The sequence below is a fragment of the Nymphalis io genome, chromosome 6 (assembly GCF_905147045.1).
Source record: "Nymphalis io chromosome 6, ilAglIoxx1.1, whole genome shotgun sequence".
Classification (NCBI taxonomy): domain Eukaryota; kingdom Metazoa; phylum Arthropoda; class Insecta; order Lepidoptera; family Nymphalidae; genus Nymphalis; species Nymphalis io.
In genome coordinates this window covers 4,733,040-4,760,102 of record NC_065893.1, presented here as the reverse complement: position 1 = coordinate 4,760,102, position 27,063 = coordinate 4,733,040, and the positions used below count along the sequence as shown (strand labels likewise).

The following is a 27,063-nucleotide window of genomic DNA, read 5'->3' as shown; positions in this document are numbered from 1 at the left end:
GACTTTTCTGCTTTTCAAACCTGACGTACATTAAGGACAGAGGTCGCGCTGCGCGCCTACCCTACGCGCAATCAATATCTGCGCGCTACAGCCCTCGGGAAGGCCAGGCAGCTTGTCACCCTCTGTCACGCCAGCCGAGCGACCGACTCGACCCATCCCTTACGATCTAAAAAGCCTGCTCTCAAAATGATTCATTCCATAAAATGAAAAAATCGTGTTTCGTGACTAACGTGGTGTATGCGCGCGATAAACTGCTTGAGTGATTGAAGTTTGCTATTAGTGATTTATATAGAAATGCATCTACATTTTGAAAGAAACGTAAACGCAAAATGCGACTGCACGATACTATCGCTGTCGTGGATGGGCAAAGTTCCCGATGAGCTGCCTGAGGTGAGTCTACAAAGCTTGCACCTGTTTAAAGAACATAACTATTTTAAGGCACTTAAACTTTATGTAGATTTAGTACGTAAGGTATGTAATGTAAGGTATGTAATGTACTTCTTTATACTAAAAATTTTAAGTAAATATAAAAAAACGTAGTATTTTAACTTGTTACTTAATTGTTACCGTTTTAACATACGAGTAGGTCTACCTATATATTTTAATTAATCATGTTAATATTTTCTCTTCTTCAATATAATTTGCATTCTGTATCTATTTTTAGCTTTCTCTAATTCATAGATTACTTATTTTTTAAAAATGTTAATGACACTTAGTTAAACTATTTCGCAAACGAATAAGCAACTATTAAGAGTCTACGTAACCTGTATGCTCTACTGAACCTGCGCATTATTACACTACATTAAATTTCCATTATCGTTTAGACTGAATACGATTTGCATGCTCGTAAAGTAATAACCGAGTATATGACGAAAGTATTTTGTAAGAAAGGATAAAATAATTATCCCTTGAATAATTTAGTAATCTGATTAAAGAGACGTTTTATTTATAGATAGTCCGAGCGCTTATAAGAATTGAATTTGTTTTTTAATTTAATTTTACGTCAGCCGTTAAACAAAATATATTTTTCTTGTGTGTTTTTAGTCAGATAAATATTACTTTACTAATAAAATAAAACTAAAAAAACTCAACTTCAAGAAGGTAGAGCAAGAATTTAAAAATCGTCATATAACAAAATAAAATTAAATATAAAACTACCACCGGCTAGAGATAAATATTCTATAGATAAGAAAACTTACAGTTACATTATTTTATAATATATTTTACTAACTTTACTTTGCCTCGAGGGCTACCTTTGAAATGATGTCAAGATTATTAATAAAACGAAGAATTTCTTGTGTAGAATAAAAATAATAATGTCATCCAGACCGATTTCGGTTACGGCGGCCAATCTCAAGATAGATTAGCCAACTACGCAGAAGATATTATAGTACACAAGTGTGTGCGCAAACACAGGTGCACTCTCTATTCCCTAACTCTCATAATCCGATAGGACGGCAGTCGGACACGACCGAAAAGAGTTCAGGCGCAGGACCCGTTGGTCCTGAGGCACAGGCACTCCTGTGCCAATATAATATTTGTTTAATACACACTTCCAACTTTCAGACTCCGGGCTCCTACTGAGAATTTTCATTGGCCCGAACTGGGAATTGAACCCAGGACCTCCGGGTCTGCGGCCTTACATCAAGTCACTAGACCAACGAGGCATTATTATTATTAAAAATAATATCTACAGTGTTAATCCAAATCAATATGCCATTCCAAGACATATTACTATGAAAATAACTAAAATATAGCTACTACTCAAGCGGTACGTAGGTACGCTACTACTTTTGATATTTTTGGCGTTTGAAATCAAATAGTTTATAATTGGTGTACTAAACAAATTTTGTATTAGCAATAACGTTTTGCTGTGATATTAACAATATATTGTCATCGCTATAAATGTTTAGTTTTAATTTATCAGGTCTCAGGAGCGAATTATACAACATAACAAATACATTTAACATAGAAAAGAAGATAATGTTTTATGACAAAAATAGAAAAGGACCTAAAATTATTCTCTGTAAAAGAGCAAATTTTAGTACAGACAACAAGGACATTATTAGAAATATATACTCTCATCTGTCATTTGATGATGACAAAGATATATGTAAGATAATATGTCCATTGATTAATCGCAAATGGGTTGCCTAGCTAAATCACGGGCCAACATTATCAATGAATATTAACTTTAATTTACTTTTTTTGATCAACTTTCCCGATTTGTTATTGATGAAAATCGAAGTTTAGTCAAGAGAATTTTACACAAGGAATTGGAATAATATAGGTTATCTATTTTCTCTTCAACAGAAATATGAAGTTGAAAGGTACAAATAGGTAAACAGGCGTTGTTAATACCTTTACCTCCTTCGTCTTTAAAAGAAAGGTTATTTTATTCCTTATTCAACGGTATCAGGTTGCCCTGTCAAAAGTGTGTCACATCCATGGTATTCACGCTTCTCAGTCACTTTCCCTGCTCAAGCTTAAACATTTAAAATCTAGACAACCATGGATATACAAACTTTTGACTCTGAACATTAGATCTCAATTATATACAAACTGATTTGTTCCCTAAAGACTATTACTACAAAAACACCATTTGTCGTGTATCCTCATTTTGAGAATATTCCCCTAACTACCTCACCTTACTTAGTATGGCTTTCATGTCTGGGCGGGGGCTTCCAACTATCAGCTTCTTTCATTTGATCGCATTTAACGTAGAGCGACTCGAATTGTCGACGATCAAGCTCTTTCCGAACTGTTTGATACTGGCTTTACGTAGAGATGTTGGATTGCATACGTATAGGTATTTTTCGCGAATGTTCCGAAAAATTGATTGGGATTCCTGGTTGTTGAGTTTCACCACAGACATTCCGTCAAAATTAAAAATGCCACTCACATCTCGATGTCTGGAAATCCAGAACTTATTTCATTTCCGTTGTTACGTTCATCTTCAGAAATCTTATGAAAAAAATGATAATTCGTAGTAAATTAAAATAATTTAAGATTTATTTAGGTTTTAGCATTAACACTGAAAGGAATATGATAAAATAAAAAGTGGTCGGATTTGGTATACCCGGTCAAACGAACGTCTATTAAGAACCTTTCAATTCTTTGATAAAAACGAATTGCCGTTGGCTCGATTCATTACACTTTTTAATAAATTATGTGTGAAGAGTTTTGTCTACGAGTCAGTGTGTATGTGCTTCTATAGGGATCGCAAAAATGTTTTCAAAGGTTTCTAAGTAGTCGTGTGTAAAGCCGTATTAAGTTACGTCAGGTTATACTTCGGTTTGATAAAGAGTAAAGTTAAGATAGTAAATAGTATATATTATCAACTCAAAGTATATAACCCTTCTTAATGAATATATTTTATATTATTAAAATATGGAACGTAATGTATTACATAAATAAAAAATTATGTAATACTAGTAATATATAGTATTTAAACGAAGTAAAGTGAGGTAGACATATTAAAATTTTACTAATTTTACTAAATACAATTATTCTATAATAATATAATGTTCGTAATGATTTCATAAGGTACATGAATACGTAATCATTGTATGTAGGCAAGAAGGCATATGTGAAGCCGGCTTATGTAGGCTTTGAACTCGCTTAAACCGAAGACCGTCATTTAGAAAGCGTAGTCCCTCTTCTATTTACACTCCTTGCAGAATATACCGTTAAGCTTTTAATATCTTTCAAAAGACATTGTATTGGAAATGCTGGCACAAAAAAAATTGTGGGACTTTCGTTAGTGGTAGCATTTTAAAATGTTTGTTTAATTATATTTCTTACTAGCGACTGCCGGCGGCTTCGCCTGCACTTAAGTATAAGCAAAGGATAAATGCTTGTGTGGAAGTTTGTGAATTTAAAGTAAGAAGCATATATCATTCGAATTTCAAAGTATATCAAAAGTCCCAAGGGCTGTCGTTGAACATGGTCATTGCCATTGATTTTAGTTAGAACTGTTATCACATGGACAGTTTTTATGTTGCATGCTCCAGAGTAAGCTCTGCGAGGAACCAAAAGTAAACATCGCAAATGTCAATTTTATGTTAAAAATAGGCGGACTTACAAATGTGTCACCTGATGTACAGTGATCAACACCGCCCATAGACATTGGCGATCTAAGAAATATTAAACATTCCTTACATCGCCGATGCGCCACCAACCGTGGGAACGAAGATGTTTTGTCCCTTGTGCCTGCAGTTACACTATCTCACTCATCTTTCAAACTGGAACGCAACAGTTCTAAGTGTTGCTGTTTAACGGTGGTTGGGCTTTGTGCAAGCCCATCTAAGAACACGCCCTGGACATAAAGCCCTACCGTTTACAAAGAGGTGCTTTGATTATTAATTATAAATAAAGTTTTCAATGAGTTGAAAATTTTCGTTTAATCTGGGTTGATAGAATAAAAAAATATATTCGTACGCTTGCTCATTTACAGTATTAACTATACCCAACTGTGTGGATAGATTGACTGAGGTATTTAAGTATATATAAATAAATTTTTCTTCAAGCCATTTAGTCACTATAAAGTAAAACTACATTCACAGTAAGTTCACTGATGACTATTAGAAGAATAATCATCAATCTAAAATAAAACTACCCCTAAATATACTTTTCTCTAACTAGAATGACATTTCATGCTTCTTACTTTAAAATCACAGAATTCCATATAACCATTTATCCTTTTTCTATACTTAGGCGCGAGCGAAACCGTGGGCAAAAGCTACTTAAATATATAGTATCGAAAAACAAAAAAAAAATGTGTATTACATATATTGTTTTTTTTTTATCCGTAATATGCATAGATTTTTTTAATAAGCTACTACCCTAACCTAACAAAATATATTACAAACGAATACAGACAAAGGTTTACCAGGTCCCGGTTATCCAAGAGCGCTGTGCATCTCCGACATACGTGCGTTCGCTGCAAATAACTCAATGCAATAATAGGTAACAGCGCAGCATGCGTATGACCAACATAAGCTGAACCCTATATAATATGATTAATTTTATAGATCTGAGCTCAACTTGCATTGGAATATTCTAAATACATGAAACTGACCCTTTTTTTACTGTTTTGTTTCTATAAACTTTCAGTAGTCATCACTTTACAGACTATCATTTAAAGGGAGCTTAAGTTTCAGCCAATTCAATTAAAAAAGTTGTTTTATAGCATTTTTATCCAATAGTTGTTCGACATGATTCTTTAAATTAACATATTTTTTTTTTAATTTTAAATGAAGCTTGCCACAATACATTAGTGAAAACCGCATATGATTAACGCGCACAAACGCACAGACAAACAGACAAAAAATCTTACAATCATAATTTTGGGTTCTATTAATGCGTTAATAAATATAGGGCCCGATAATAATTTTACCCATATATCTTCCATGTACAGACAGCGGTCACATTTTTATTATATTTATAGATAGATTAAAAAAATATATCACAGAAAAGGAGATTGCCGTGTTTAGAAGACGTGAATTTAAACTGAAGCCCCCCTTAAACTCGAGCAAGAACTTCTGAATTTTCTTGTGCTCAATTTGTTTTAAGAATTAATCTTGTGCTTGGCGGTGATGAAAATCATAGTAAGGATAGCAGGATGCAGGTTACATATATCGCATGAAAATCGGTAGAATGTGTACCTATCTACCAACTGGCATTGGAGCGGTGAGGTGGGTTTTTCCTCAAAATGGGATGAGTCCTTTGCTGTACTCTACTTACATTAATAAATAAGGGTGAATAAATTTGTATCATTTGAAAAATAAAGTATTTGTACATGTGTAAAAAGAAACTAGTTGTGTAATGATGAACTAGCTTATTATGTGAAAACACATAATTAAAATTATACAAGTAGTATTATATAAATATGCTTGTAAAGTATCTTTCGAGTGTATAATATAATGGCATAATATATATACGGGTATGTATTTAAGAACTCTATCTATTATCACGAATTAACTTTTCCACTTGTTAAAAGGTTGAAACATTGTGTTTTAATCTAAAAATAAATATTTCCAAGATAATTCGTAATGAATAACGGAGACCGTTTGTTATCTCTAGTAGAGTTGGCTAGAAATATTGACATTACGCAACCTGAAAACCCTTAACGTAATGAAACAAGAAGTTTCCATCTTCGCTTTATTGAAGCACGAGAAATTCACTTTGGACTGTAATAAGCAAAGTTTTATACTAACATAAGTCCCATATATTATTATATCTTACTGTTAGGATCTATGTGATGATATATATTGTCTGTGAATGTGAAATTGTTCCTATTTCTATCCCTCTTATGGATAGATTAAATAAAATTGTGCTAGTGGCAAAAATGTAAATTTTAAATATATCTAACAATTAGGTACATCATATTTTCGTATTTTTTTAGGTTTTATTAGATAATGTAATGTAGTACAGATAAATCAACTTGGAGACGTTTTTTTCGTTTGTAGAAGTGTAATTACACACACAAAGATTAAAACCGGAATAAACGAGTTTGCGCTAGCTATCACGTGCCTCGTACTCTGGCATATGTAGCGTTAGAAGTGATATTATGTTATTTATTCATATTATTATTCTTTTCTTACTAATTAGTTCATAATATAATAAAGATATATCATAAAAATATCACCATTGATGTGGATGCTATAATAATATTAGCTGAGGGAAAATCTAATGCCATAACTGTAAACGACTTGTGAAATGTTTTCTACATGACAGTGAAGAGAAAAATAAATTTCAGGGGCTTTAGATACAATATCAGAACGGATTATCATTATAAATTATTTTATCGAATCGAAAGCGAGGATGAGGATGACGACGAAATATCTGGATTTGTTGAAATTAATGTTTAAAGTTCAATATGCATAATTTTAAGTACCTACCTATAAAAAAATCAAATCAAAATCCTTTATTCAACATAAACGCATTACACTAAATTATTGATACTTAAATTAGAAACTACCACCGGTTCGAAAAATAAATTCCCTGACCTGAGGAGATAATAAAATATAAAAAGTATTTGTTTATTTATTTATCTGCTGACGGTACACAAACAAATGCTAAAACGTGTCCAAAGTGAACTGCAGCAGGTATTAGATTATAACATTTATTAACAAAAGAAAACTATTTAAACCTAACCAATTTAGCAAATGACACATTTATTATAATATTTAGTGTATTCATTTAGTAGTGAATTATTAAATGTGCTAGTTATTACCTATGTTAGTATTCTCATAAACACGAGAGCGTTCGTGTTAACATAAGTATATACCCATCTATTATTTCTTAATAAACGAATAAAAAATAAAATAAAAATGTAAATAATTCAAATGAATCCTTTTAGGATTCTTATTAACCGTACAAATTCCTGATTGAATCAGAGGTTCGCACTGTCCTGTAGAAATGTTAATGTGAAGGAATCGCCTTGATGAAATCTCTTTCACGCTCGGTAACGCGGAGATGGAATCGTTTCTATTTACATCGCACCCGACTGTTTCGATGCAGATGTGAGATTACTGAATTTACTTAAATCAGTTTCTGTGAAATTTACATTTGAGGTAAATACTTAATTTCAATCATATGAATATTTGGTAATGTAATTGAAGCTCAAGAATTGTTATAATCATAATATTGTTATTTTTATTTATCATCTATTAATATTAATTGATTTGAAATCGTGATAGTAATAATTATCATAATAGGATAAAATCATAACCTTTCATTAAGTAAAAGTTGATAATTGTTACTTATATTCACTAACAAAAATATATCGTATAGTAAATATATAGTATCTATTGTATGTAGTAGTATACCAATTATGGGAGTAAAGAGGTGTAGCTATAATAACTCACTGGTCTATACAAGCTCAACAAAAAATTTTGAATATTTCAAATTCATGAATTGAATATACCTATGTTAAAATATTTAATTGCGTTGACATTGAAAACATAGTATCTATATACAACCCTCAACAGTTAACACCTCTTTTCAAGACTGGAATGGACTTTTTTCTAAGTTTAACAACAAGACGATAATTAAAGGAGATTTTAATGGGCATCATCGTAATTGGTCCAGGAAACATGATACACGAGGCTGTCAGATTTTTTATTTATTATGGCAGTGAGACTCGTATAAAAATAGTCAATGGTTTGGTTCAGATAACAACTCCTGATATATCATTAGCATCTGAAGACATAGCTATTAAATGAACGTGGAATGTTTAGAATAAAAGCCTGGAAAGGAAAGTGACCAAAGTTAGGACGCGAAGAAATTTTAAAAAAGCAAATTGGACATTATGTATAGAAGTCATCAAACAGCCCCTACATGAATATACAATTTCTAGCAACAATTAACTTGCATATAACAAGTTCATAGCCATAGTCAATGCAGCTGCAGAAGAAGCAATTCCATAAAAGAAAATTTCTGAAAATCCAACAAAAACTAGTAATTTTAAGCCAAAACCTTATTGGTCACAACATATTTCATGGTCAGTGACTAAGAGACGCGTAGCTTTAGCAGAATTTAGAAGAAATCCCACTCTTAACAATCTTAATAGTCTGCAAGAAAAGATAGGACAGACATAAAATGATATTAGACGTGGTGGATACAAATCGTGGCAGAATTTTTGTGATAATATTAATGAGAAAACTTCATATTCTGAGAAGTGGATTCGTATGAAGAGAAACAAGGGTTACAAATCCTCTCAGAATTTTATAGATAACAAAATTGCTGATAGTTTAATACGATGCTTAGCACTATATTTTGCATCACCGAATTGCCCAATATTAAAGTCCGATAATGTGAAGCTTAAAACTCCGATTACGGTACAGGAATTAAATAATTGTTTAAAATGATCAGTACAGCACCAGAGTAAGACGGCATAGCTTATTTAATGATTTATAATTTGCCCGAATCTGGTATGAATATACTTGTCACTTTATATAACCGGTTTTTATCAGAAAGTTTCATTCCAAAGCAATGGAGGGAAGTTACAATAGTTCCTGTACCGAAACAGGGAAGGGATAACAAATCAACATCCAGGTGGAGACCAATTGCACTAATATCTTGTGTCTGTAAAATATTAAATACTATAATGTCTCGTAGATTAGATTGGTACCGTTAATAACTTTTTTTTTTTAAATGAAACAGTAGGCTTTAGGAAGTCACGTTCTTTTTATGATAATCTGGTCAGACTAAATAACTCGTATTCAAACCGGCTTTACTAAAGGTTTCACAACAGTTGGTTACTTCATCGATATATATAATGCCTATAACAATGTCAATGTTGCAAATTTATTGAACCTTATTGATGATGCCGGTGTTGGAGCTTTTCTGTGTCGATATCTATGGGAATATCTTCGTGAAAGAATTATAACTATTCAATTTAGTAATAGTTAAAAATTATCGCCCACTTCAGCAGAAGACTTACCAGGTGAGCCTTTATCTCCGTTATTGTTTAATGTGACTACCAGCAGAATTTGTCGAGAGATTTGACAAGTATTCATCTCGCAATATGCAGACGATTTTGTTATATATAGTTCAAATAAAATAGTCAATGTGGCGGCAAGCGATATTCAAAATGCGTTAGATATATTTTGTTATCTCATAAAAGAAATTGGATTAAGTATATCTCAACGAAAAACCAAAGTTTTGCATCCTTAGTAAATGCAGGTCTAGAAGTAACACTGCAATCCAATTATTAAACAATAATATTCGTTTACAAGAAGTCGATAGTGTTAAATATTTGGGGGTGTGGTTAGATAGGAGGCACAATCATGAAATTAGAGACAAAACGCTTAAATTTTTAAATATTTTTAAAGGTGTTAGCTGGTAGTAAATGGGGGATTCATCCAATAGTCCACTTACGTCGACTTTACATTTCAATTATCCGTAGCAGACTTAATTATGATAGTTTCTTATACGATATCGGGCTTAAGAGTCACCTAAGTAAATTGGACAAAGTACAAAATCAGTCAATGCGAGTTATTGGTGGATTTATCAAAACCACACCGATACATGTCATGGAGAGAGAATTGTGTATTCAACCTCTAAATATCCGAAGGAAATATCTTGCCGGTAAGTTTGTGCTAAAGTCTAGGTCTGTCGAAAATAACGTAACTGTAAATATGTATAGTAATAATTATTGGAGAAACAAAAAACTTCCTTTGCTAGTTACAGACTACAGGAATTTATGCCATTATTCTAATATATCAAATAAAAAAATTACAATGTCATTCTCTCCTCCTCTCCATACATGGGTCGGTGTTACAGGCTTATCTAAGAATATATTACCAGTTGTATAAGGTAAAGCGATGTCAAAAACACTGTGTAAGAAATCAGATATGTTAAATAGCTGTCGAACACTTCTGGATACCAAATATAAGTTGTGTTACAAACTTTTTACTGACGGATCTAAGGACAAATTTGGTTCAGGTGCAGCACCTTTGACCCTTAGGCAGATATAAGAATCAAATTCAAAATTAAGGCAGATATATCCATAATGCATAGTGAGCTGATTGCAATTTAGGAATCACTGTCATATGCATTATCCTGTGCCGGAAGTTAGGCTGTTATACTGCCTGATTCAATATATAGAGTCCATATGCAATAGTCAAAGTGCAAAACAGCAAAACAACCTGTTCACGGCGGAATTCTAAGTAATTGTATAATTTTAAATAAGTTCAAGAAAACATGTAAACAAAACTGGCAGAAATATTTTGATGACACGGTCGCGACATAAAGGTACGATATATATGGTACAAGAGAATTGTATGTGAACTTCCTCATTGCCCATGGTTTTAAAAAAATTAAAAGAAGCAGAAAAAATTTTGTGACTTTTATAAGACTTCACTCCGGTCATATTCCGTCAAACAAATTTAATTTTATGATGCAGCAAAACAAACACCTATAAATGTATACAATGTAACTGCATGGATGATATTTATCACAAATTGATGGAATGCGCGCGGAATGCGTCGTTCCGGCCCCGTTTATTAAAATCATATATTGTGGATATATATAATAATTTGATTGCGGTACCATCATCAAATGAAGCTAAGCTATTATTGAAAATGTGTATATAGAATACTTTCACATTTTCTATAATATCTTATATACAAAAGAACAGATTATGATGTATAATATTATTGACGTAATGTTAAGTTAATTAGATGTTAAGTTGTTTTCTAAAACCTAAACTCCCAGGTAAAATAAATGAAATAAACAAAGAAGAATCTATTTTTTATGACTGACTGGATTAGATTGAAAGTCGACAATTAATAACAAAAAGCATGTTTTTTTAATTAAAGTGATTTACATTATTGGCTTAGTTATTATATAAAAATATCAAAGCTGGTATTTGGAAAGTTAGATGAGTTAATTGATGGAACAAATAAAAATGTTTTCAAACTTTATTTTTAACAGTTTTGACCTAAATTTCGAGAATATAGCATAAAAAAGCAATAGTAAAATTCCGGTTAGTTTGCTTTTTGAATTTTGATGATTTCGAATTTCATCAGAATTTGAAATGTAACAAAGAATGTGTTTAAAGACTTTTAAACTTGACTTGAAGTCAACGCAATTTTTTTGTCTTTATTTTTTTTCTCCTTCAAGTGTATTGACACGAAAATAACATAGAAAATAAAAAATATATACACGATTAAAAATGTATACTGCAAAATGTAGCTCTAATACTAATATGGTCACAGAAAGGTTAAACTTACTCTGTTTTCATTAAAAATATATTAAGCATATACTAAATACTACAAGTGCCAAAAAATCAATTAAAATAATGTTATTTTTAAGAATTTTTACAGAAAAAAAATTCAAACAAGTTCTTTTAACTTCGTTAAGGCTACGATTTTGCTAATTATTGATATGGCGATATACAAAAATCGTTGTCTGATAAATCAATGAGGGTCCTCGTAGGGTCAGGGATGCAATTTACGTAATGTTCCTAATAGCCAATCACTCTTTCATCTCCGGTCTGCCACTGGAAGGATACACATACACAATTTATTAGATTTCACAAGGATTGCTATTAAACTCATTTAGTCCAGTCTACGGCACGTTAGTAGTATTTCAAAATTTTATCATTTGTCTTACCTTCTATTCTGAATAATATACGTATAAATGAAGTGATGCACTATTTGTATATAACTTTTTTGTTCTCTTAAAGGAAATAAAGTTTTAATGACAATAATTGTAATAAAACCTAAAGACTAATTTCATTCTTATGTGATACAAATACACATAGTTCTAGGACTAGGCTATTGAGATTTTATATAATACTCATACTTTGTATATTTTCTAAAATCAAATGTTTGTTATCGTTTTCATAATATTTATATGAAGTCAATTAATACTCTTAGATGATAGGTATACATATTTTTTAGAAAAACGAGTTAATTATTATTAATTAACTCATAAACATCCCGGAAACAAAAAGTTTTTGTTAAATCTGAGGTGCTTAGCGATTTCCTACAGACGTTCACGTCAGTGAAAACTGCCACGAACAGCATTTTATTTGATACCTACGTATTTAACAAAATATTGTTAATGATATTAAAAGGTACTTAATAAGTACAATATCATATAAAAATGTGATAGTAAAGTTTTGGATTTTAGTTTGTGAAAACGTAATTGTACTAGGAATATATGTTTTTATTTTTATTTTCGTAACATAAAAATCAACATTATTATTAAAGATTTTAAATTTTATTTTTATTTTAGGAAGAAGGATGGAAGCTGAATCGTAATAACTATTACCAAGAGGGGTGGCTAGCGACTGGCAATGTGCGCGGCGTGGTTGGCGTGACATTCACGTCATCGCACGCTCGTCGCCCGCACGAACTGCCACTGCGCACTAATTACAACTTGCGTGGACATCGCTCTGATGTAAGTTTTTTCTTTTAAAATTGAATCCGTGTAACAAATTCTAAATGTAAAGGACAAAGAAAAATTATTACGTTAATAATATAAAAGACACAAAATTTTAAAACGAGGCAAAAACAGTTGTTTCTTTTATATTTAAGTAAGTACTTATTAAGCGTAGCGGTTATTTCAACTGTTATTTGCCTCAGTGGCAGACATTTATATAGACCGTACAATTAATGTTTGTTGTAGTTTGTCCGCTCTGTATACGGAACGCATTGTTCCATAAGAGCTATTGTTAAACGTTTTATGAAATTATATACCAAAACTTAAAAAGGTAATTGAGATGTTTTTTGAAAAATATTTCAAATTTAAATTAGAGCTTAAGTTTATATATATATATATGTAAATATAAGTGCTAATATTTGATAAACGAACTGCAAAATATAAATAATTACTTTGTATACGAAAAGCTTTGTAATGTTCTACGCCGTAGACAATTACGTAGCTAAGTCTACGAAAAACGTAGACCTCTTATCATATAAGAATAGGACGAATAGGATTCAATAAAATTTTCTTTTATTATTGTGTTATATTATATGGTAAATGGAAAATTATGCCTATAGCTAAATCATAAAATTGCTGTACACAATTGTATTAAAGTCTTAACACAAGGTCGATATAACTGTAATAGAATTTATGAGTATTTGTACGTTTAAATTGCATAATTGTATCGCAGTACGTTACTGAGGTTTACTAAGTAGATAAAGCTCTAGCTATAAATAAAACCTGAAGGACAAAACTTGGATATAAAGTGAATTTTTTACAATATTGTGCTAGAAATTTTCTGCTGGACTATTTAATAAAGAAAGTAATATAACATTTACGTTTAAATATATTTAAAAAATGTATATGTCCATCTTGGTAAATAAATGTATGTTGACGGTTAATTCGATACGATTTTGTATTAATATATTATATAAAGTAAAAAACAAACTAACAGCCTGTATATGTCCCACTGCTGGACCAAGGCCTTCCTATCTTTTTTTGTAATGACTTTGGATATATGGGACATGCAGGTCTCCTTAACTCGGAGCAGATGAATTATAAACACAAATTAAGCATATGAAATTACAGAGGTGCTTTCCCGGGTTTGAACCCGCAATCCTCGGTTGAGGTTAACACTGCAAAGTATTGTATGTTTTGTGTGAATATCGGCGACTTTCTGAAGAAGAGCAAACAGTTGCAAAGCGTACTCTACTAGCATACAGTGGACTAATATTAATTTTAAATGTACATGGCTCCTAAAATGTTCCCGACAATTTTTGACAAGTTGTTTCAGAATTAAAACATTACATGAATAAACGAGTATTTTTATCTCAACAGTAAAGATTGTATATATAAAATATGTTTGTAAATTTTATTCTTAATTAATAAAAAACATATATATTAACTAAATGTATTTGTGTGACGGTTTAATTAGCGTTATGCAAAGCTAAAGGCATAGTTGACAATAGCTACTTATAAGAGAAAATTACTTCTTGGCCACAAAACCTTGTCAAACTTAAATAAAACCAGCTTGAAGTTTTTCATTGTAATTGAAAATCTTCTGTCTGTATATAAAACTCAAGAACTTCGAAAATTTACTGAAGATACAAAACTTTATATTTTATCAGGCAAGAAAAAAATATAATAAATCCTTTAATTTTTAACATAAGCTATTTGTATAACCTGGTTTTGTATAACGAGATCTATCTTATAACTTATTCAAGAAACACTTGGTAGAACTCCACTATTTTCTTATTCCTAGCGATTCAGGAAGTTGGTAGTGATGCAATCCCATGCCTCGAAAAGCACATAAAAGTGCTTATCCTGCGCTTGAAGTCTTTCCGGTCGTGTCGGATTGTCATCCCATCAGGTGAACGAATTGAGTGCAATTGAATTATTTGAACTATGAACAGTATGTGTCTTTTTTAAAGGCTGAAAATAAATATATAAAACTATATATAACATTAAATTTAAAAGCTGATGCTGTTTTCGGATAAATAGTATATATTTTATTTATTTAATTGTTTTTACTAATTATTTAGTTTACTAAAAATCACATAAACTAAAATATAAATATAAAAAACAGAGTTTTACATTAAAATAGATAAATGTAAAGATTAATTATAAGTAAACATACCATAGGTATAAAATACTAAAACATCCTAGTTAAATAATATAGGAATAAAAAAATGTAATAAAAATATATATATCAAAATGATAATTATATTGATAAAATAAATTAAAAATTTAAATAAATTGTTTTTTATCCTCTGACTAAATGTCATACAAAAAAATCCTTGGGTGCCGCGTGACCTTAGTAAATATGTAAAAAGCATTCATAATGATATAGCGGTTCACTTAATAGAAATTTCACGCGCCCAACGATTTTTTTTGTCTGATTAATGCCCTAGATTGATGAGGAGAGTGGTGTGATGACTGGTACCTAGGACCTACCGAATTATTTTTTAGCTTTCAGTACACTATCTCCATAGTTATTATCTTTATTTTCAATATAACCGTTTAACTCAAAAACATTTTTTACTTAATTTTTTTGCAATATATAAAGCAATACGTGCTTTTTGTCTATCAACTGTTCGGAAAAAGTACCTCATAGGTACCTGAGAAAAACCGTTGAAGGACATTCGTTCTTACTTTAATAATTTTTATTATTATAGAAATTACCTGGAGGCAATCGTATCCCAAGGCGTGTTACTATCCGAATATGTATAAAACGAATGCCAACACATTAAATTTTAATATAAATTATACTAAGACACGATCTTAAGTGCTTGGAATACGAAATTTCAGTTAAACAGAGAGCTTAAATTATTCAAGCAAGAAGCAACACAAGCTATCATCACCGAACAAATTTACCTTCCCTGGATATGGCGATATGAATACAAAACTTGTATTATATACGAGTAAGCTTTGCATTTTGAGAAAATTCATTTTTATAATTTTGCCTTTAGTATAAAATTGCTTTTTTTATATAAAATAAATAATATTGGTATTCCTACCGACAGAATGAGATTCGGATCAACCGATTTTGTTATTACAAGCGTAAACGGAAACAGTTGTAAAAATATAATATTGTTATAGTATCTTTGAAAATGAATATTGGTATGTTTTGTTACGGCTTATTGTGGATCTCGAGTGCACGAATTATATCGAATAGGTTTTTTTACTCGTATTATAACAAATAAAAGTGTATTATTCTTACTAATAGTCTTGAGATGAGACCAAAGACAATTGAGAACTTATTAAAAATTTTACATATGCCTACACAAAAAGTGCGTCAAAGTGATTTATGTATTTTCGTATATATTAATATCAGCTGGCATCTTTAAAGCTAATTAATGTTAAAGTACAAAAACGAATTCATTTTAACATAATAGTATATTTTAATATCTCATTACAGTTTATACATATTTTTATTGATCTGTTTTCAGTTTTGTTCGCGGTCGGGTTGATATATTATGTCATATGATATTTGAATATGCTAATATAGAATCGTAGACAGAGAAACTAATAGATGCAATGACGATTTCCTTCTCACTTACACAAGAAAGAGAACGAAAATTACGTTACAAATGGATTAGACAGAGATAGAATTATCAAATCTTTTGTCCCTTATCGCGTAACCAGTTTTGGCGTTTGTTTCGCTACTTAAGTAGCGAAAGAAACTAGACAGTTGGTGCGTTCATTGTGTTTTTTGTTCAATTTTCGTTTCCTTTTTCTTAAAAAACGATACTAATCCATTGAAAAGGCCAAGAAACAATCCTTATATCATATCGAAGGTTATACAATGATGCATTGTCGTATTATTTCATGTTAAACTGATAGCAAAAAGAAAATTGCCGGCGTGTGTTTTAACGCGTAAGCACGACGATTTTGTCCCTAAATATAGTTTCTCAGTGATGTTTATTTATGTCATAGCATGACGGAACCTTATATTGCATTAAAATCCTGAACAAAATAGGATTTTCCAGTTTTTATCATTCATAACCTATGTATCATGTAAGTGCTGCCAGCGTCAGCTAAAAAATATGTCCCGATTTTCGATAAAAAATATCGACTCGTAGACAATGCAAACAAATATGTATGGAGTCCAATAGTAACCTAAAGTGCTTCGGTATATGTAAATATGTTATTTTTATTTATTCGTTCTCTTTTTTATAATTACCTAACGACAACATTATTTAACATTCTTCATGAATTTATTACATTCCGAGTCAAGAGGTTAACATAGAAATCTATGAGGCAACCATTCTTTAGTAATAATTTAATTGAGTGTTTTAGATTTCAACTTCTGAGGAGAATGGTAATCCAGTACCATATAAAGATGCTGAAGTACTATTGATAACGGAAACGAAAACAAAGAATGCAACAGTTTTTGGGTGTAGTTGGAATACAAAAAAAGATTTTAATTAAAAAAAAGTATAATAAATTTTAAAAAGTAAAATTTAATAAACTTATTTTGTTTTAATGAAATCCTGAAAATTATTTATCTCCCAAAACTGTATGCAGTTAATATGGCAACGTTATACGCACACATTAACAAACTATCTCTGACTCAATCGCGGTTTCACGGTTTGTTTCTCTGTCTACGTATAGAAATCACGACTAAGCAAACGAAAACGTGACATAAGTTGTAATTATTAATTCCTTCTGTAAAAAGAAGAATAGGAAAAACAACTAAAATATAATAATATTAGAAAAAGCACGGCATATTAGAATTGTAAAAATAAGTTTTAATTTATCTACAATATTTTATTATTTACACAACTTTTTTTTTACATTTAATACATATTCTGAATTTTTGCTACTACATATTTGGCAATGTCGCATCTATTTCATTAGTATATTAACATTTTCTTAAAGGCTTACCAACGGGAATCGTAACCAAAGATTGCGAGTTCCAATACGGGCAAGCATGTGTTTTCATGTGCCTAATTTGTTTTTATATTTCAACTCGTGCTTGACGGCGAATGAAATCCCCGTGAGGAAAGGAAATCTGCATGTGTCTGATAAAATTCTGTCATATTTCTTTGTGTATCCCATCCTCACATTATGTGTAAGTCGCATTGGAGCATCGCGATAGAATAAGCTCCCGATATTCTTTGCAAGAGAAGAAGAGACCTTAGCCCAGCAGTGGGACGTTTACGGCTGTTACGTTACTTTACGTTTTAGTTTAAAGCTACTTTTAATGCTTTATATATTTTTTCTTTTTATAATAAAGGTGATCCTGGTGAAATGGAACGAGCCGTATCAAAAATTAGCATCGTGTGACAGTTCAGGCGTTATCTTCGTGTGGATAAAGTATGAAGGCCGTTGGAGTATCGAGCTGATCAACGACCGCAGTACTCCTGTCACCCATTTCTCTTGGTCGCATGATGGAAGGATGGCTTTGATATGCTATCAGGTAACCTAAACAATTTTCTATTATTATTTATTATTACCTTTTATTAATTTATTTTGTAACTATTTATTTGAGTGTGTAAATTAAATTATTATAGGTCAGGCATATGTAAAAAAATATTTCATCAATGAAAAACGCTTTAAGTTGGCGAAAGACCACAGAATATTTTCGTAAGGTAAAAAAAAATTAAAATGTATAACATCGTGCACAGTCGTGATGTACATTCATTCGTAAAAAAAACAGGCGTAATAATTGAAGGTGTCCTTACAAGTCTCGTGTCACTTTGAAATCAAAGGGATTCGTCGAAAAACCGACAACAGGATAGAACCAGCAGAGCTCGTAGAAAATGGTGCAGGTTTACTTTAACTTCAATGAATATCTATACTAATATCATAAATGCAAAAGTAACTCTGTCTCTATTTCTATATATCTGTTTCGCTTTGACGGCTAAACCACTCAAACGATTTTGAAGGATTTTTTTATGAAACAAACTTTTGAATTGAATCAAAAGATATAGGCAAATTTTTACACCTAAGGACGCCCCTCACGTCGAGCCACGGGCGAAAACTAGAAATAAATAAATGACATCAGAGAATGAAACTATTATAATTCAACATTTTAATAGATTATAGTAAGATTTTTGATAAATATTTTACTTTATCTACCACTTTATTTACCAAGCAAGCATACTACATATATACGATACGAAAATAAATGTCTTCAGCTAAACTGATCTAGAAAGGAATAATCCATTGTGCTGCCTAAAGCTCGAGTGGTAGCTATGTCTGCGTTTCGTAGAAGTTTCAGCTATTAATATTAAGCTAGGGCCTTACGCGAAAGTAGAGGTAACTGCTAAATTAATTTCAGCCATTGTTAACTTGCCTATTCATGCAGAGAAGCACGAGAGTGATTTCAATATAATTTTACTCTGCGTGAATATAGTTTGTAAAGTTTCACCAAATTAAATTTTAATTATAGATATTATTTGTAAAAAATATAACTTCTTCAAAATTTCTTTTTGTCAATGAATATATGGTATGCAAAAATCAGAATAATAAAATATATACCTAACCGTTTTATGTATAAAATAGAATCAGAATATTCACAAAATACGACGTATAAAATTAAAATTATCAGTAGCTTATAAAACATGTTTTTGAATTCAATATACGAACCTCAAAATACTAATACTCCTATAAAGTATAAGTTTCGTTTCTTTTTAATATGTGAACACGTTACAACCACAGTCATTTTATTTATTACCAAATTTCGAAGACAAAAATAATTCATGCAGGTAAACTTGTTATGCGTTAGGAAGGCAATGTTTGAATTGGCAAGTAGAGGAGGAGGTGTATACTCTGTCGGACCACAGGTACATCTGGTTTGAGATCTCTACCTCTCGTAGGTCGGTGGAACCCTCAAGGGTGCCAACCACGCTTCCGAGGTGGTCTTTTAGCCAGCTAGATCGCGAGCTGGCCAGGGAGGCTGCCATCGTATAGCGGTGGGGTTCCACAGGAAGGTGGGAGGGCGTCAGTGCAGAAGAGCTAGCGGGCCACATGCGCAGTACCCTCAAAGAGGTCTGCGATGCTGCCATGCCTAGGTTCCGGCTTAGAGCTCCGCGCCGGCAGGTGTATTGGTGGTCGCCCGAAATAGCAGAGCTTCGGGCGACGTGCAGCCGGGCGCGAAGGGCTTACGTCCGTTGTAGGAGGCGCAACGGCTTTGATGCGGACTTGGAGGGACAGCTATTGGCCGCTTATCGTCAGCTGAAAAAAGACCTACAGCTGGCGATAAGTCAGGCCAAGGAGAAAGCTAGGGAAGAACTACTGACGGGCCTGAACCGGGACCCCGGGTTCCGCGGTATGCGTGGAAAATCTCCTCCTGCGCCTGGTCGGGGAACTCTTCCCCCATCCAGGTGAGCATGTCCCTCCACAGATGGTCCCTCGCTCCATGATTGACGACACAGTGGCTCCACCACTGATCACGGAGCGGGAGATGGAGGTGGCCTTCGACCGCTTGAGGGCCAAAAACACTGCGCCGGGCCCAGACGGGATTCCAGGGCGTGTTCTATGTGACGCTCTGGAATACCTAGGAGCTGTTCGACCAATGTCTGTGCAGCGGGCAGTTTCCGAAGCCTTGGAAAGAGGGAAAGTTGGTCCTGTTGCCAAAGCAAGGTCGACCGCCAGATTCTTCCTCGGCATACAGGCTGATTGTGCTGCTGAACGAGACGGGCAAATTCTTCGAAAAAATTCTCGCTGCCCGTCTTATTCAGCACCTCGACGAGGTGGGGCCGGGTCTGTCAGAGGCTCAGTACGGGTTCAGGGCGGGTCGATCAACTATCGACGCCCTGGACGCCCTGAAAACCCGGACCACGGATGCGGTGGCCCGAGGGGATGTAGTTCTGGCAGTATCGATAGATGTAGCGAACGCCTTCAATAGTCTTCCTTTCGAGACTATTGGGGAGGCACTCCGATACCACGGGGTGCCTTCCTATCTCAGGAGGCTGTTGGAGGCATACCTCCAGGACCGGGTAGTCGCTCACAGTGGACCGCATAGGAATGTTGGGCTTGAGGGTCTCCATCTCAAAAAAGGAGGCCCTCTTATTCCACGGTCCACGTCGAGGCCCCCCTCGAGGGGCGTGTATCACCGTCCAGGGGACGGTAATTAAGGTGCAGGCCCACATGAAGTATCTGGGCCTGACCCTGGACGGAAGATGGAGCTTCGGGCAGCATTTTGTCCAACTTGGCCCGAAGCTCATCAACGCTGCTGCTGCCTTAAGCCGGCTCCTACCAAATTTAGGAGGGCCGGAAACGCCGTGCCGGCGATTATACGCCGGTGTTGTGCCGTCCATGGCTCTGAACGGTGCTCCCATCTGGGTGGACGCTCTTACCGCTCGGAACAAGGTTCTCTTGCGAAGGCCGCAGAGAATCATAGCGTTGAGGGTGATACGCGGATATCGTACGGTGTCGTGGACGGCGGCAACACTTCTCGCGGGCGATCCGCCTTGGGAGCTCCAGGCGAAGGTGCTCGCGGTAGTGTGCCGGTTCCGGGCGGAAGTGAGGTCGCGTGGCGACCATCCAGGGTTGGAGGAGGCGCTGCGAATCAGGACTCTCGCCCAGCAACCCCTGATTGATTGATCTGAGGTCCTCATCAGCGGGCCTGGCGACAGTGGAGGCGATTCGCCCCACTTGAGTCGCTGGGTAACGAGAAAAGGCGGCACACTGACCTTCAGACTGACTCAGGTGCTTACTGGACATGGGTGCTTCAGTAAGTAGACGGAATAGTCAAGCGGGAGGTAACGCCCTCCTGCCACGAGTGTGGTGCGCCTATGGACACGGCTTGCCACACTCTGATGGAGTGGGCCTCAGCGCCTTTCCCTGGCGACTTTAATCGGCGGAGACCTTTCGCTGCCGAGCGTGATTAATGCCATGCTTGGTAGCGAAAGGTGCTGGATGGAGATGGTCTGTGACATGACATTTGCGCAGAAGGAGGCCGCGGAGCGGGAGCGCGAGGAGAGTGCCTCCGCTGACCCGCTTCGCCGAAGAAGACCGGGGAGAAGACGTCGGCGCTATGCGCATCTTCTCCTCCCGCCGTGAGTCTCTGTACCCCGAGTACCCCCTAGGATTTGGAGGCCCGCAGAAGCGGGCCAACCGTCGGGACGGCACGGTAGTATGCGCAAGCGATTCCGTGACGTCCCCCGACAAGACGGAGTGGGTACCGCTGGATTTAATGGGTATTCTGGCGCCTTCAGCGCCGGCGAGTCCCACATACCCCCCCACCTCATGTGGGGGAAACACATAAATGTGTTTTTGCAGCGAGAAAAAAAAAAGGAAGGCAATGTTTATTAAAATAAATTGCTGCGATGTTACTATGTCCCCCCGAACTAATAATGTAACTTGGACAAAAATGTTGTAAGAAAAAGAGATTTCTGAGGGAAGATTTAAATTATTGTTGAGTAAAGGTTGATATGATCGGCCAATTATTGTAATCACTAATCACAAAATTAAAAATTTAAAGCCCTAAAGCAGCTGCATGTATTAACCTTCCTTTATTCAAAGAATAGCTGGTACGGTCCAAGGGACATCAGATCCGTTGTACCTGGGACAGCTTTCCCATTTTTTTTCTAGTAGTTGTTGTTTCTAGATTAAAATATTGTCCCCTGATTTTATAAATGCATTATATAGTTAAATTACTTATATTTCCTTATTTGAATAGTTTTAATCTTATTTTTTTAAAACTAAAACGTTAAAGATACTGGTTCCTTGAGAGTTTTGAAAGGCTTTAATGAACGAAAAGTTCATCATATAGGCCTCTGCATCTTTGACAGATGATTTAAGCGGCATCGCGAAGGCACTTGCGTTCACGAAGGCACTTGCGTTCATTGCGGCAACGAAAAGTTAAAAATAATAATAATGTATTTATTTATTTATTTATTTATTGGAAATATTTACACCATCGACTTATCACTAACACATTCACTTAGCATTAGATACAGGGTATTAAATCTAGGTGAATAAATCATTACAGGTGTAAACAACATTGATTACAGGTGTAAACAACATGTATGTAATAACAAATATGTTATTGCTGTGTATTGGATAAAAGGTAGACTGAACCAGTGTAATTACAGAAACAGGGAGCATAAAATTTTAGATCACAAGATCTCAAGTAATATTATTTAGGTACTGGTTTGTTGTATTGTTTTAACTAACTTATTTATATAATCATCGATGTTTAGTATTTATGTTTATAATTCTAATATTTTTTTTTAATTAATTATAACCGGTATATAACTTCTATTATAGCAAATAGGGACAAACTATGTAATTTATATATAACTTTATATAACCTTTGCGGTACAAAAAACGTCACATAATGAGGATCGATATTTTCTTGTAAGTTATTCTCAACTTATGTGACCCTCACGACCTACTTTGATCGAAGAAGTAATTGATCGCACAAGAAAACATTTTTAAATTAAAGATCTTTTTGAATGGGATGAGACAAAGGCTTTTATATAAATACTCACATAACTACCTCGTTACTATCTGCTTGGGGTGTTGTAGATCTTCATACAAGTTTTATTACCTTGAACCTTTTACCTTTATAATTACTCCTAGCAGATATGAGGCAGATTATATGTCGCTTAAACTATGACTGATAGAGAAAATAAATTACATTGTATTTTTATAGAACTTTTTTTGTTTTATTGGTTCATAAAACTAGTTACAATCTTTAAGTATACAATAATAATTATAAGCGTATATGTACAGCATCCTATCTATATACTTTACTACCTATGATAACCTTAGAAACTCATTAGTTTTACAAATATCATCAACAACCAATCATTGTCCACTGCTGAACATAGACCTCTCCTAAGATGCGCCAAAGTTCTTGGTCCTCCGCCTTCCGCATCCATCCCGCTAGCTTCTTAAGGTCATTTGGTTAGGCCTAACGGGCTTGCCGGTAACTGGGGGCCTTTTTTTGAGCGCATCTACCATGTAGGAGGGTTTGCCTATACTCGCCGCGCTGGGCAGGAGTGTTGGCGAGCGCAGTAGGGGGGTAAATTGTTTATGGAGGGGGGGGCTGCTGCCCATCCCCCCTTTTCCTTGTCCCTCAGTCACTTCTTACGACACCCACGGGATGAGATTTTGGGAGTACTATTCTAAGCCGGCACTCCACGGCAAATAGTATAACGAAAATGAATGATTAAATGAATAATGAAAGCTTAGATTCTCGATAGTAATATTAAAAATTCATAAATATGTACTATGTTATATATTTTTAAGTTGTATTTTAACAATCGAAAAAAATCATAAATTATCTAAAAAATGTATGTATTCCACTTATAGTAATAATTAATACATATGCTTGGCGGTTAGCGATTTTATCATATTATCACTAAGATAAAATGTTTTTGAAAAAAAATATTAGGGAATAGGTTTTATAGGGAATCTGTCTAATTATACATATAAGAAACCTATTACATTTGTGATTGTGAGGTTATCAATTCGTTAAGTATTATTTTATTGGAAAGAATAACTAGAAATATTAGTCAGTTACAACTAAAACACTTGTTATGCGACGAAATATTATTTTGTATTCATAAAATGCGTAGGTAGGTACTATTAATTATGTAAAAGTAACGGTAAGCAATTTTCATAAATTGCTTAAACATAAAAAATACTTATTAAAACTTATTAAATTACTCTCGCAGTATAACTAAATCACATAACTAAGGTTTCTTATAATATTAAGAGAGTTAATCTATACAAATTGTTGTGTTTATTCGTTGGACTGCTTCATCAAAGCAACTACAATTTTGATAAAATTGTTGGTATAGCGTATATTTAGCGTGGTGTATTTTATTTCCATAATATATCAATAACCGTCGAAATCAACCGAAGCTTTCCGACATGAACAGTACCCAATAGATATTGTTATTTTAATAACCTTTGAAGGAATATTTACAAATAAAAGAAACCAATTATAAGATATTATTTTACTTTGATTTAAAAGAATATGCTTTCGAAATGTAAATAAAAGATAGATAAATAAAAAAGTTTTTTGAATACAGATAAACGAAACGCAATCAGTTTGTATGCATTCATAGTAAACGAACGAGCAAATAACCATATGCTCGTGAATACATTTTTATTTATAGTTGCCTTACTAAATAATGAATTTATATATAAAGTTACATAAAGTTCATAAGGCTGCTGATATCGATGTCCTGGTTTCAGGCCAATAATATGTAATTAGGTTTTTCTGTCAAAAAATTCTTAAAAGTCTGGATTTGACAGTTTTAACGAGAAGCCGTTGGTCCTGCACCTAAGTTCTCCCCAGTAGATTATGAGAGTGATGGTAGAGTGTCTGCTATATCATTTCAATTGTATATAAATCGATCAGGTATTATGTAGATACATTACAATTTTGTATGTAAAATGCAGATTTTGAAGGGTTATCGCCACAAATAGAATTCCACACTGGCGAAGCTGTGGTGTTTGCTAGTATATCCTAAAATTTCACTTCTATGTCAAGTACTGAGTTGCACGCGCTTTAATTTTTTTTTGCAGGATGGTTTCGTGCTCGTGGGTTCAGTAGCAGGTCAAAGATATTGGTCTTCTATGCTCTCACTTGACGCTCGCATTACATGTGGGTGCTGGACCCCGGATGATAGCCAGGTCTACCTCGGCACTGCATCGGCTCAGCTTGTTGTTATGGATGTCCATGGCGCTATGGTGTCGCAGGTCAGAATATTAAATATACTCACACTTATTTTTTTTAATATTTATAGTTTCTTATGGATGGTTTTTTCATTATGTAGAATAAGGTTTTTTTTTTCAGTAATGAAATAATAAAATAGCTAAGAAATGTTACAATTCATTTAAAGTTAATTAGTCTGGAGCTTTAATATAACGTTAAACGGTAATTAAACGTAACGAAAGCAAAAGCTCCGTGTAGACGAGCATTTAGAATTTAATTAAAATAATACAGATAAATTATAAAAACAAGATATTTAATTTACGAGATACTTCTTTGCAATGCTCCATTAAAGTTAATTATCGATAAAATTCAAATTTTGTCATTATTTTCTTGACAAAATAAACCCCAAACATAACGATGTACTTTATAATAAATCCTTTTTGAATGTAAAACTTTTTTACTTTAAGATTTTGTTTTCTTCCGTTCCATTAGTATTATGATCTTATTAGAATATTTCGCTTAAATATTCAAATTTATGAATAAAACGTTAGATATCATTATATAATGCGATTAATATCTATACAGAGAGAAGTAAAATGAAAACAATTTTTTACGACCCTTCTAATGTTTAAAATCACACGAACGTGTTTAAGAGGTTACAGATCTTTGAGAGGGTTAGACGTGACAGAAAATAAGTGGTTCGCGGTTGCTAGTATATTGTTGTCACACACAAAAAGTGATCCGTAAAGATAAAAGTACAAGCAAGCTTTGTTTTGTACTTATCTCAAAAATGATTTGTCATAATTTAAACAAAACATCAAAATGTACTTGATTCAATTAGGCTCTTTAAATTCGCGCTTGATGAGATTAAGTTAAATCAGCTTGGAGATGTTTTTGTATTTGTAGTAGTGTATACAGGGACGAAATTCAGAATAAACCAGTTTGCGCTAGTTACCACATGCCTCGAGCTCTCGCATAAGTAGCGTTAGAATTGTTTTTTTATTATTCTTTTCTTAATAATTAGGTCATTGTTTGTTTTAGATCATGTATTTTTGTAATTTGATATTTAAATTATTTATTGTTCAAGATTATCAACATTCAAATTTTATTCTTATTGTTAGATGTCGAAATGAAAATTATTTAAAAAGTATTTGTAAACTTATTTATCTGCCGGGAATTGAATTGAAGTGAATTGACTGTATATATAAAGCTACCACCGCAAACAAGTGAAGCGACAAGAAACTCAGTAATTACTTACTCCTTTTATTATTTAAAACACGTTACATGCATTCATAATTTACGTGCAATTAAATTTATTCATTCTGCATGTTAATTAACGAATATTAACTTCACGACCTTTTATTTCATATTATGGTATGTTATTTAAATATTTTTTTTTAAATATGAGACATATCGCTATTATTTACATCGTCACTTAAGCTTGGCTTTTGAATATTTTTAATTTTCATAATTAACTTCAAACCTACTCCTCAAAAAGG

At 33.5% G+C, this 27,063-nt stretch overlaps 1 protein-coding gene across 1 annotated transcript in view; it reads left to right on the top strand.

Annotated features, from left to right (window-relative positions):
* Positions 1–137: 137 nt before the first annotated feature.
* LOC126769305 (tubby-related protein 4) overlaps positions 138–27,063 on the top strand; it is a 35,621-nt gene continuing 8,695 nt past the window's right edge. Inside the window, exons 1-4 of the mRNA XM_050487997.1 lie at positions 138–390; positions 12,751–12,915; positions 18,179–18,361; positions 25,435–25,608. Coding sequence (XP_050343954.1) covers positions 295–390; positions 12,751–12,915; positions 18,179–18,361; positions 25,435–25,608 — 618 coding nt within the window. The 5' untranslated portion in view covers positions 138–294. The remainder of the gene's footprint in view (positions 391–12,750; positions 12,916–18,178; positions 18,362–25,434; positions 25,609–27,063) is intronic.